At 35.0% G+C, this 12948-nt stretch overlaps 2 protein-coding genes across 2 annotated transcripts; both read right to left on the bottom strand.

Annotated features, from left to right (window-relative positions):
- On the bottom strand, positions 1-324 carry LOC148932437 (uncharacterized). The gene has a single exon (XM_089065103.1). It carries the CDS (start codon positions 322-324, stop codon positions 1-3), a length of 324 nt encoding a protein of 107 aa, XP_088921229.1.
- Positions 325-751: 427 nt separating this feature from the next.
- LOC148932436 (uncharacterized) lies at positions 752-1630 on the bottom strand. The gene has a single exon (XM_089065102.1). The coding sequence runs from the start codon at positions 1628-1630 to the stop codon at positions 752-754; it is 879 nt and encodes a 292-aa protein (XP_088921228.1).
- Positions 1631-12948: the final 11318 nt, after the last annotated feature.

The following is a 12948-nucleotide window of genomic DNA, read 5'->3' as shown; positions in this document are numbered from 1 at the left end:
CTAGAGGATTTGAAGAAGCCCCCGGACTACCATTGATGAGGACTGAAAACCAGTTTGAACTAATACACCGTTCCACCATGCTGATCCATTTCTGCTGGAAGCCCATGCGCTGTAGGACTTTGAAAAGAAAAGGCCATTGAACTCGGTCGTAGGCTTGGCCATGTCCAACTTAATCGCAATGTTAGGAGAGGGGGAGCTTCTTTCGATGTGTTGTATCAGCTCTTGAGCAAGAAGTACGTTGTCACTAAGGAATCTACCTTTAATGAAGCCACTGTGGTTAGGGGAGATAATATGAGGCATTAGAGTACCTAACCTTGATGCCATGATTTTGGAGATGATTTTGTTGGAGACGTTGCATAAGCTGATGGGTCTGTAGTCCGCCCACGTCTAGGGATGGTCTTTTTTAGGGAGGAGGACGAGCATGGTTGATGTGAAACCCCTCGGCATGTATGCTCCATCGAAGAAATTTTCTACAGCCTCCGTCACATCTTTACCAATGAAGTCCCAACATACTTGGTAGAAAAGAGCAGAGAAGCCATCCGGCCCCGGGGTGCTCTCCGCTGCAATGCTGAAGTGTATTGATTATTTCCTGGTTCGGCTCTTCAAGGGTGATGTCCTCGCTTGAAATGAGCGTTTGAAAAAACATTGCAGCAGATGCCCTAAGGCCTTCAGAGTTGCTGATTGAATCCGGGCCGTGTTTGATCTCATGGATTCTGGAATTGAGACGTTTTTGTTTTACCCATCCTTGGAATTATTTAGTATTCCGTTCCCCCTCTGCAATCCATCGGATAACAGCTTTTTGTTTCCAATAATCCTCCTCCATTTTGAGAGTGAGAATGAACTCTACAATGGCCTTGTTGCTCGCACATCTATTCTTCGGGTAAGGATTCCTTTCGTAGCTCTCTTGTGCAGTAGCTGCCTCTTTTTCCACCTTTTCAAGTTTGGAGAATAAGTTGCCAAAAGTTTCTCTGTTCCATTCCTTGAGTCGGTTTTTCACTTTTGTGATCTTTAAGTGGAGGTTGAGCATGCCTTTTACTCTGGTATCCCCTTCCCAAACGCTATTGACAACCGAGAAAAAACTATGGTGACGGACCCACATGTTTTGGAATCTAAAAGGTGGGCGCACGGAGTTGTTTTCGTCTTTACATCTAATGAGCAGAGGGCCATGGTCCGAGACAATTCTAGGAAGGTTGGTCACTCTTGTCGCTTGAAATGTTGATGTCCAGCCCTCTCCTAGAAGTACCCGATCAAGTTTCTCAAAATGCTCACCTCTTGCCCATGTGAAGGGGTTGCCATCGCTCTCTGGTTCAACTAGTTGGCATTCATTGATCGTCTCAACGAACTCCAAGATTTCTTTGCGTTTGATCCTACTGCATTCACCTTTCCCTTGTCGTTCGTCTTCCGCTGCAAAAATGTTAAAGTCTCCTCCCACCAACCAAGGCCTTCCTTCCATAGCCTCAGTCACTTCTTTCATAGCTGCCCATAATGGACGCCTACCAAGCCGAGAGCATTTTCCATAAATGATTGACATGTAGAAGTCTTGATAGAGCCGATTGATATTTTTATGTGAAGCATTTGTTCCACATCCTTGCGAACTTCCACCTTCCAACTTTGCTCCGCCAAAATCCATATTTGGTTGTTAATGTTTGCGGCTTTGAACTCCAAATTCAGCTTTCTGCATACCTCTTGTCTTGGTACCACAAGAGGTTCGATAATGGCTGCAAAACAAATTTTGTGAGTCTTAATTAAGTGATTGAGAGTACCTTGAGTTCTTGCATTTACAATCCCCCTAGTATTCCAAATCAGGAAGTTGGCTGACATGATCAAAATTGACGTTGAAACGAGGTGGCTGGCCCCTCATTCCCAATCACCATCCCAGCCTTGTTTTCTACCGATTTTTCCCAACTCACTATGCTGGTTTCTGGTTGTTTGGAGGTGCCACTCTCGATGTTGAGGTTTGGATCCGGATCCTCCTCCATCTCAAGCGCATCTCCGTACTCCTCCGTGTCGAAACCTCCATTCTCCAGTTGTTTGTAGTAGCTGGGCTTGGAGAACTTCAAGAGGGCTTCCTCAAGACGACCACTAATCCGAGGTTCGATGTTAAGGCTCTCCACGGGACCTGGGATAGACGAAGAAATGATACCTGCTCTGTTTTCTCTGTTTTCTGAGCTATCTTTGCCTTTGCCCAAGAGTTGTTGCCCCATCTCTCCAGAGGAGTGAGACCTTTGAAGTATCCTGTATTCTTGTTTATGCTGTTGCTGCGGAGGACCTTTTCTTCTCCCTTGTGTTCTGAAACCACCATCTTCTTCTCCACGAGGCTGCCAATGAGCTTTTTCCGTGCCTCCATCTCCCTCGTGTATCGGTTTAGAGAAGGAGTTGTACCTCCCTCCTTCCGTTGATGTAGAACAATTGATTTCAGACGGCTTCGATCCATTATGATGTTGAGGAACAGAGTGTTAATTTTTCTTTGCTGGTTTTGCACTCCTTCCATTAGCGTAGCATGTGAAACCTGAATGTCCTGCATGTTTGCATTCACCGCAGTATAGAGGAACCGTATCCTTTTTGAGCCACTTCTTTCCCCAGGATGTCCAGTTAAATAACTGGATTGCTCATTTAAAAAACAAGACTTAAGTAGAGACGAAGTTTGAGTTTAATACCACTGATAATTTTTTATACTCCCTCCATCCCATAAATTTATGGACATTTGGGACGGCACGGGAATTAATATACAATTTGTAAAGTAAGAGAGAGATAGAACGAAATAGTAATTATAGTATTGTAAGTGGAGAATGAGACTTATCTTATTAGACAGAAAAAAAGTTATCAAAAATAGAATGAGATAATTTTATGGGACATCCCAAAATGAAAAATACTCTTATTTTTATAAGACGTGGGGAGTATGACATTATAAATTTTTAGAAATATATCATGCTAACTCATACCAAATACTCAAAATTCTTAATCAATAAATGAAAAAAGTATGAATTTTATTTATTAATTATATGAAAATTAAATTTAATTTTAGTAAAAATATATTCTTGATATGTCATAAAAGAAATTAAACGTGTAAATATGTTATGGGCGTAATTTGAATTTCAATTATGCAATAACTATAACTAACTAATGGGTATGATCAATTGCTAACTCGTCCCTTAATTGCTAACTTAATACCCTCAAATTCAATTTTGTAGATTCTAATCTCAATTCAATTTCAATTCTGTGCACTAAACAAGACCCCCAATGTTTAAAAAAAACTCAAAAATTCTATTAACAACCGTAATTCCTCCTTGTTTTTCCTATTTATTAGGAAAACAACTAGTTTAGATAATCAATGTTTTATTGGATGAATGAATTATGTTAGTAGTAGTAATTATTTAATTGATTAGCAGTAGTTAAAACAGATTTACAATTATATAGTTACGGGAATGAATAAAAAGGAGTTGAAGCAGTCAAGTATTTATAATTTTGACTTTAAAGTGTGTACAAGTATTCCGAATTGCAAGTCAAATTTATGCATGTAACATCCATGACCTGAAATAGTATTATTTAATATCTTGTATATTTTATCATCAATTGAATTATAAATATATTTAGTGAGCATCGTATAGATTAATATTTTATTATATCAGGTGTATATCAATATATATAGTTTGAATTCTTGGAAATCTAATAAATATAAATATAGATTATACTTAAAATTTATGGTCCTAAATATTAAATATTAAAATCCAATATTGCATGGAAAATTATATATGTACGTACAAGTTTAATATGAATATGTTCTAATGCATGAGATAAAACGTCTTTAATCTTGACCATTTTTCATATACAAATTTATTTAACAAGTCGAGGTCGTGGTCGTCGTGAAGGAAAGCTAAAGTTACAAATTATTTTCTACGTTTCTAACTTTTAATTGACTTGTTTTAAATACTATCATTCTTCCCGAGTGAACATTCAGATTTCAGTTTGAATTTTTTAGCTAGTCAGATCCATTTTTTGCAAATTCAAACTTTTATAAAAATGGATCTGATCCAAACTGAATAGCCTACGAATCCGAAATTCCAAAATTCAAATTATAAAATTTGGTACAGAAAGATCCAAAATTACCTAAAAAATAAATATATAAAATTTTTACATTTATTCTTAATGTAAAACCAATCTTTTCTAATTAGACAATTTCTATAATCTCTCTAAAAGTCCAAAACTTTATAAACCTAATTATAGTAATTTTTTTAGAAAAAAATATTAGAGTTTAATTTATACTAGAACCGTAACATACTAACATACACCATTTAATTAAGCAATAAACGAACATTTGAATGTAAAGAGTACTACTACTAATTTAATGCTAAAAAAATAAATGAATGGGAGGAATGCTTTTTAATCCAATTTAGGCTTTAGTAGTTTTTAGTGTTGGTTATAATAAATGAGCATTTGACTGGTAAAATTAATAGTAATAAAGCTAAATCCAATATATTTATAAATAATTTTCAGTTCCTATTTTTTTTAAAAATTAAAATATGCCTGATCTGAAAATCCGAAATTTACATAAACTATACTCTGACCCAATTTAAAATCCGAAAAAACCTACAAAATTTAAAACTCAATATAGTTTTGATCCGATATTTGAATTTTGAGTATTTTACTCACCTTATGGCTAATTTATTTTTCTCTATCTATTTCTATTTGGGTTTAAATTTTCATATGAGGTGATGATTAAGTTTAGAGTCGTCAAAGCATGGATATGATTAATTGATAACTGTTTGCTACTACCTTCGTTCTTTAAAAATACAATTTTCTAATTTTTTGTATTTTAGGTAATGGACCCAACAATCCACTAAAACTACTTATACTATTTTTTCTCTTTATCTCTCTTAATTTATCCATTTTTCTCTTCCTCTCTCTTGTTTTACCAATTCTTCTCTTTTACTATACAAATTGTACATTCAAACTCATGCCGTTTCAAAAGTTTATAACTAGTAATTCCTAAGTACTACTCTCTCCGTCCTTCTGTAGTTGAGTCGTATTCCTTTTTTGGTTGTCCCATTATAGTTGAGTTATTTCTTTTTTTAAGCAAAAAGCAACAACTTTTATTTTCTAGTATTACTTTACCTTGTCTTACTTTATTCGCTTTGCATCTCTCTTCCATTTTCCTTTCCTACTTTACGTTCACTAAAAAAATGGGCAAACGACGGGAATTAAACCCGCGTGTGGTGGATTCACAATCCACTGCCTTGATCCACTTGGCTACAACCACCCTCTACTATAAATTAGATTATTATACATTTACTTAACTCCCTTAACATAATTTTTCTTAAATTCTGTGTCGAAAATAAATGCCCCTTGTACAGAAGGGCTGAGGGAGTACTAATTTCTATCCGTTAGATCTAAATGATCTAGTGGTGCCACATGGAAATTTATTTTATACTTAATTAATTTGAAAATGAGATTTTCGTCATTCCTTAAACATGTCAGTTTTCGTCATTCTCACAAAGTTTTGGTCATTCTCGTGATGTGAGCACGTAACAATAATAATGCCAACTAAATGCCTTGAATATGTCAACTACTTTGATTGACACTGAACATACATATGATTGGCATTATATGTACTATGTGTTGATATGATTCTGAAAGTTAGAAATATTGAAAATTCAAATAAAATTATCTTTATCATCAAAACATATGCAATTAGGATCTTGTTAAAATGCTTATAAAATTACCTTTAATTTGATATATATGTTCAGTGAAATAATAATTTGAATCGAGATAGTTATATGATTTTGAAGCTTTAAGAAAATTTTCTAAAAATTAGTTATAACTAACAAAATTCAGTTTCCGTTAATATATATGATTGACATTGTTAAACAACTAGTTAACAATATTTGAGTGTATCAATAATTCACATAGGTGTGTGAAGAGCTAGAAATGTGCATTGCGTGCTGTGTGTGATATCACTCAATCTAACAGGTCCAGAGGATTCGACTAGACTTCAGGGCCTAGAAGATCATGAAACTATCAGACAGGGGTCGTTGGATGCACTCTATTTCTTCAAAACCTCAACCCACTATATTACAACTAGCACAGGAAAGTAAATGATCGATCCCACGAGGACGAAGGTGTTACGAAACTGCATTTGAGGATGTTTTGGGAGAAAGGGGTTGGCTGCTGCCACGCAATTTTGTGGGTCGAGAACTTAAAACTATTAGGTCTGAGAGATAGAAAAAACTTTACTCTACCTACTGGGTCTAAGAAATGAGAACGTACGGGACATGCATGACTTTAGAGAAACGAGATATTTTAAAGTTCTAAGACAACTGGAGTTAACTTAACTAGACGGACTTTCCTAATTTGGACAGACAAGTATAAAGCGAAAAGTGGAGACAAGTTTCCTTAAACTACCAGGGTCTGGAAAAGCATGCAGAAAAGTAAAAAGAAAATTCAGATGGTACTGACAGGGTCTGGGGGACATGCAGAAAAAGCAAAGTACATGTGCAGAAAGTACTAACAAAAGCAGATCTGGTTCTAACTACCAACAACTTCATCTTCTTCGGGAATCAAACGAGAATAGCAGATAAAATAGAGTATTAAACACCATGAAAACAGAGCAAACTTCAAATCTAAACTTAAACGAGAAATTAAAGCCTAAACTAACAGATCTACGCTACTGGACCTAAAGGATGCAGAAACAGAAAGTAAATAGCCATAATCATGCAAACGTAAACAGAAAACATCAGATCTACGAAACTCCAACTCAAATTCACCACGATTTAACAAATCCAAACACCTCCTTACGTAAATCCACAACCTCCAACAACAAACCAATAGATTTCAGCTCTAAACATCCAACAATAAACAAGAACGAAAGTTAAAAGTAAGAAATAAACATCAACTCGGCGAGATCCAACAAAATCTAACATAAACTTCCATAATAACGAGAAATAGGTTCGAATCCAGTAGATCAAAGCAAGAACTAGAGTTACGAAATTTAAAAACCAACAAGTACTTGAAACCGAAAGCAAACTAAACAAAACAAGTAAAGATTGTTTCTTCGCCTTCACAAGGTGGTGTTATACAACAGCAAAATAATGATAAGAACCACGGTGGCCAGGATCACTCCATCTCCAAGTGCGCAGCAGTTAAAAATGAGAAATTTGAAGTGTGGAACTAAGGCATGGAACGAAAGCTTGAGCTAAGAGTGTGTAGAAGTGGCTGTCTTGTTCTTCAAGATTGAGCTCTTTATATATGTGAGGCTCTGATCCCTGGGCTATCCCTCTGGTAATTAGACGCTTTTGCCCTTGAATAAGATTCTTTAAAATAATCTGCTCATGCTCCATTCTGCTCCTGTCGCCAACTTTTAAATCTCTCAGGTCCGAACGGCGACATCTGATTTTTACTTCAATTCCATCTCTTTTGCATCTGCCAGGTCCGGTAACAGCAACTCCTAGGTCCAGCAGATTTACTACGCACCTGAACTCAGAAACACAGATTAGCATCCCAAATGCACAGAATTTTAACCCAAAACCAATGCATGAAACGAGCAACCAAGCAACCAAGTAATCCGTATAAAGTGCCAATAATCCGTATAAAGTGAATAATCGTCACATACCATCTTATACCATGCAATACTCCATTTATAATATATGCCAAATATACCCAAATAAAATCAACCAAGTAAAAACACAATCACTTAAACTCATACGAAGGAGTACTACTCCCTCCGTCCCCGATTAAGAGTCACACTTTTCCATTTCGGTCTGTCTCCAATTAAGAGTCACACTTCATTTTTACCATAAATAGTAAGTAGGTCCCACATTTCACTAACTCAATTCACTCACATTTTATTATAAATCAATTTTAAAAAATGGGTCCCACATTCCACCAACTTTTTCAACAACTTTTCTTTACATTTCTTAAAACCCGTGCCCGGTCAAAGTGTGACTCCTAATCAGGGACGGAGGGAGTATATATTAGTATTATCATTCCAAAATTACATTATGCATTTTATCTAGTCCATATTACACGTATGTATTCAAGCATATTTAGTTTTACACACATAAGAGGAGGGATTGGCTTTAGCATCGGAATCAGAGGGACTGGATTCAGCAGTGGTGGGCACGATTTCTTCGTCGAGTACTTTGAAAACTAGGGCTGCGACCTGGTCAAGCCACCTTTTTGTGATTTTGATCTCGTCCAACTCTTTCTTGTACTCCTGTGCCGCATCATTGAAAATATTCCACCATAGCCCACCAAGGTGGGGTAGAACTCTCCACGCCAGTTTGAAATAATTGGGTTCCCTCCATTCGCTGTCTACCCTTTCGCTATTTGTGGGAAGCATCTCTCATCAAGAAATATGAGGAGTACAATACAAGCCATTGTGAGGGCAACTAATTTGCGCCTCTATCTATAAACACGAAGTTGCTTTTGCTCACTCTCAACTTCCCTCACTGCATCGCCGAATTTTGATTTGAGATCCCCAAACTCCTCGCTGAGTCGGCTACAGTGCAGGAGGATGACCCCGTCGGCGCACGCATGTACATCGCCCAAAGCTTTCTTGGCCTTTGCCGCAAGACGCGCGCACATCAAGTTGCAGCGGCCTTGAACCGCCCACTCGTCGATCAATGAAATAGCCTTCTCAGCTATTTCACTCAGGAACGCCGCCTTCATCTCCAACTCTCCCGGCGAAGTTGGCAGCGCATCCCCCTCGTAGCGGAGATGAAACTCGAATTCCTCAAGGCTAGTGTACTCATCCTCTTCCAAATGGTCTATGATTTCCCGGCACGGGACGAAGCTGAAAGTGAAACTGAGATTGTAACTGAGATTGAAACCGAACAACATTTTAAAATACAATCTACTCTTCCAACCATGTAGCAAACATTGTGCGAATTTCAAGTCATTCTAATAGAACAATACAAGGGTCACTGCGAGTATGTGCTTGAGCGTACGAGTGTAAAGCACCATGTGAATTTAACCGTGCGAATTTCAAGCAATGCTGGAGCGTGCGAATTTCGAGTCAATGTGGAAAAATTGATTGTTCTTATATTCACATCACTATGGTGCATGCGTTTAAATATATTAGGATTTCACCCTAATAAATCAATAACAAGATAGAGAAAGAGTACAAAATAGTTTTCTGCCATGCAACCTTAGTCTTCCTCATTTTTTGAGTAGTTGCTTTCATCTTCTTCCTCCTCTTTATCAAGTGGACAGGTAGCCCTTTTTTTCATTTATGTTTCTCTGCCCCCTTTTTTTCATTTATGTTTCTCTGTCAAAATCCGACGACTTTTCTTTTTGTTCTTTTAAAACTCACTCTTTCTCTAGGATCTCAATCAATCAGTTGCGGGGCATTGATTTGTTGTAGTGTGATAATTTTTTCACTGCAGCAATTTGTTGTGGGTTTTACATCTTATCTCGTGCTTGCAATTTTGAGAATTCTGAAAATTTAGGAGAAACAAGAAAATGGAAATAAGAAATTTGTTGTAGTTCTTTTACATCTCACACTCGCAATTCTAGAAGAAGCAAGAAACAAAAATTGATTGTGTTGTGAAATTTTAATTTGGAGAATGACATCATATATGTAGACATGAGAGTTAGTCTCTGGCTGGTTAAGCAAGAAATCCAAAGTTGAGATGTCAGATGCGTTAAGGAATTTCAATTTGAAGAAAAAAAAGGAGAAGGAAAGGTTGAATGAATAAGTCGATTCTCAGCAATCTAATCAGAGCATTTTGCAAAGGGTAAAAAAAGTAATTGCAAAGGGTAAAAAAAGTAATTTGGGTTAGTGTTAGCATTGATGAAATCTGACTATTTTACTCACAATACAACACTGCATAAAATCCCGTGCCAAATTAGAAATATTCCACTTAGAGTGAGACGGAGAGAGTATAGATTCGCCACTTTAGTATTTATATGGATTTATTCGCTAAGAGTCTCCATATAATATTGCACTTCAATATTTAAGCCCAGTTTCAAGCTTCACAAAATATGATGACAAACAGATTTGGTTTCCTTTATGCGGCTTTGTAGGAGCATTTATGTGTTACTTCCTTAGTGAAATATTGTCCACAATTGTTATTTTAGTCCTTCTATGAAATGCTATCCATTTTGCTTGTTTTTTTTCTTCCATTTTTAGTAATGAAGTCCACTTTTCACTAACTCATTACACTTGCAATCTCTTATAAAACTAATATATAAATAACTAATCTATAAATGTGAAACCCACATTCCACTAACTTTTACTCCCCTTTCTTAAAATATGTGTCGAGTCAAATATGGACAATATTTTGTGAAAAAAGAGAGTATTCTATAGCAATATAGATGTAATCATTATATTCCATATTTGTATATGATGTGAAACGAATAGGTTTTTGTCCTATCCATATGATGTCCAAATGGAGTCAGATTCGAACAATGATTCTTCTATCCATATGATGTCCAAATGCTTTTCAAAGATGACCATTGTCTTCATCGTCGAAAGAACATAAGTACCTTGCACGCCTCAATCGAAACTCGGATGAGGAAGTTATGATTGTTTTAAGAAAGTCGCGCAATGCATAAAGAAATGCACGGGCGGGTGTTTTTCAACAAGAAAACGGCGGTCGGGTGTTTTTGTTGAAAAATCAATTTTTGTCCAGAAACTTCGCGCGGACGGGTGAAGTGAACCGTGGGAAACGCCCGGTCGGGCGTTTTATCCGGGATGTGACTTTTTGACCAAGAATTGTTTTATTTTGCTCTTTTTTTTCACTCCTAGTATAAAGAGACATGTTACTCCTAGTATAAATAGACATGTTAGGGTTTTTTCATGGCAGCTTTTGAATGATATTGGAAGAACAAAGACTCAAATTTGAGCACCCCTTCATCTTTGAAGGTTTATCCAAAATCCCTTGTGGTTGCATTTCAATCTATTGTCGGGCTTAGATTAAATGTTAAGGTATGCAATTATAGTTCTTGTGTTGCTAGTTTTGTGGAGCCATTAGATTTTTGCTTTGGTGAAAGTTATCTTGGGTTGTCTTCATTGTTTTGTAGAAGGTCTCTAGGTTCCAAGCATCTATCTAAATCATAACATTTTCATCTTCCTTTTGCACCATTTTTATTGTTTCATTTCTTGTTGAGTTTGTTGGGCTGTTGAAATATTTACAAGAACAAATCCGGGGCAAACGTATGTGTCTTGAATCTTTTCTACCATTTTTATTGTTTTATTTCTTATTGGATTTGTTGGGTTGTTGAAATATTTCCAACAACAAATCTGGGGCAAATGTATGTGTCTTGAATCCTTAAGATTCACATTACATTAGCCCCACCTCCAACTAGCAGCAAACATGGCCTTGCAAAATATGGAAATCTTTTATATTACATACTCCCTCCGTTTTATAGAAATAGGTCATTTGGTATTTACACGAGTTTTAATGCATAATTGGTAAGTAAAAGATAACAAAAAAGTAGTTAAAATAATATATAGCCATAAATACACACACACACATATATATATATATATATATATATATATATATATATATATATATATATATATATATATATATATATATACACACGTGTATACGCCGTTCACGGATCTATTTTTCTATGAACTTTCATTTTTCACATCAGTTAAAAGTCATCATAGCTGCTAACTATTGTGGAGAATGTTTTTTGAAAATTTTTAATCACCAGTTTATGTGATAGAATTTGCTTTATATTTTTCTATTGTTACCATTGCACATAATATTTGATACACCTTCCGTCCGCGATTAGGAGTCCCGGTCACTTATGCACATCTATTTTATGAAAATGATAAAAAATAGTTAAAATAGAAAAATGGTAAAGTAAAAAAGAGAATAATGTTGAGAAGACTCTTGTCAACATTATTCTCTCTATAAAGATAGTTAATATAATAATGTAAATGATTAAAAGATTCTAAAGCTTATGTTTATGCAATTAAAAGGAGATTATATTGGTTAAAAGATATCAACTATAAAACCAATAAGAAATCACTTTATAAAACTAAATATTAAGAATATATAATAACTTAATAAATAAAGAAAAATTATAAAACGAAGAAAATAAAACTTAAAGACACGTAAAACTAGCAACCTGTTTTTCTAAATCTGTACATAAGAATTTGTATTAAAAATACAATTCTTAATAATGAAATTTAACATATATAATTTCTTTTAAAAAATTTTAGGTTTGCGCATAATAAATACAAATTTATTGCAATAATTAAATAAGCTTATGAAATTAAGAACATAGTATTATATAGTTAGGGGAGTGATCAATTGCTAACTCATCATTTAATTGCTAACTACAACTAATTTCAGGTCATAGGATTTTAGAAAACGTGTGGTCTACAATTTTTCACGTGCGATTTTCGTTTTTATTAATAAAATAAAAAAAGATAAAAAAAACTCCAAATTAGGGTTTTGGATGAAAATGTCAATATAGTGTTTCGAAAATATCAACACAATGCTTTGAGAATGTCAACACAATGCTTTAAGAATGTTAACCCATTGCTTATATTGATATTCTACATGTATTATATTAACATATTTTATATAGTATGTTGACATTTCTGCTGTACGAAAAAATTAAAAAATTTCAAATTTTTTTTCAAATTTTGACGTCGGAACATATGCATGTAGGATATCGTTGGAATCCTTATAAAATTATCTTTAATTTGATATATGTTATATGAATTTAAAGTTTTGGGATTTCTTTTAAAAGTTAGTTATAACTAAACATGTAGTTAATTGACATAAATACCCCTATTGATATTTTTTGGAATTAATCCTATGGCTTTATTGATGTTTTTCGTTGATCGTATTGATATTTAGGATTGATGATCTAAGCCCTTAATTTGAATATCTAATGGCTATTATTTAGTTTATTTAGCAATTAAGTTATTAGTTAGCAATATAACACTCCCCTATATAGTTAAGCACATATTTACTTGACTAA

The sequence above is a fragment of the Salvia hispanica genome, chromosome 2 (genome assembly GCF_029641045.1).
Source record: "Salvia hispanica isolate PSC_SH4W2 chromosome 2, Shi_PSC_v1, whole genome shotgun sequence".
NCBI lineage: Eukaryota > Viridiplantae > Streptophyta > Magnoliopsida > Lamiales > Lamiaceae > Salvia > Salvia hispanica.
The sequence above is the reverse complement of the archived record's forward strand: the minus strand, read 5'-3'. Positions and strand labels throughout refer to the sequence as shown.

Excerpts from the sequence above, each read along its gene's own strand:
- LOC148932436 (XM_089065102.1), bottom strand. The coding sequence starts at position 1,630 with ATGGATTTTGGCGGAGCAAAGTTGGAAGGTGGAAGTTCGCAAGGATGT.
- LOC148932437 (XM_089065103.1), bottom strand. The coding sequence starts at position 324 with ATGGCATCAAGGTTAGGTACTCTAATGCCTCATATTATCTCCCCTAAC.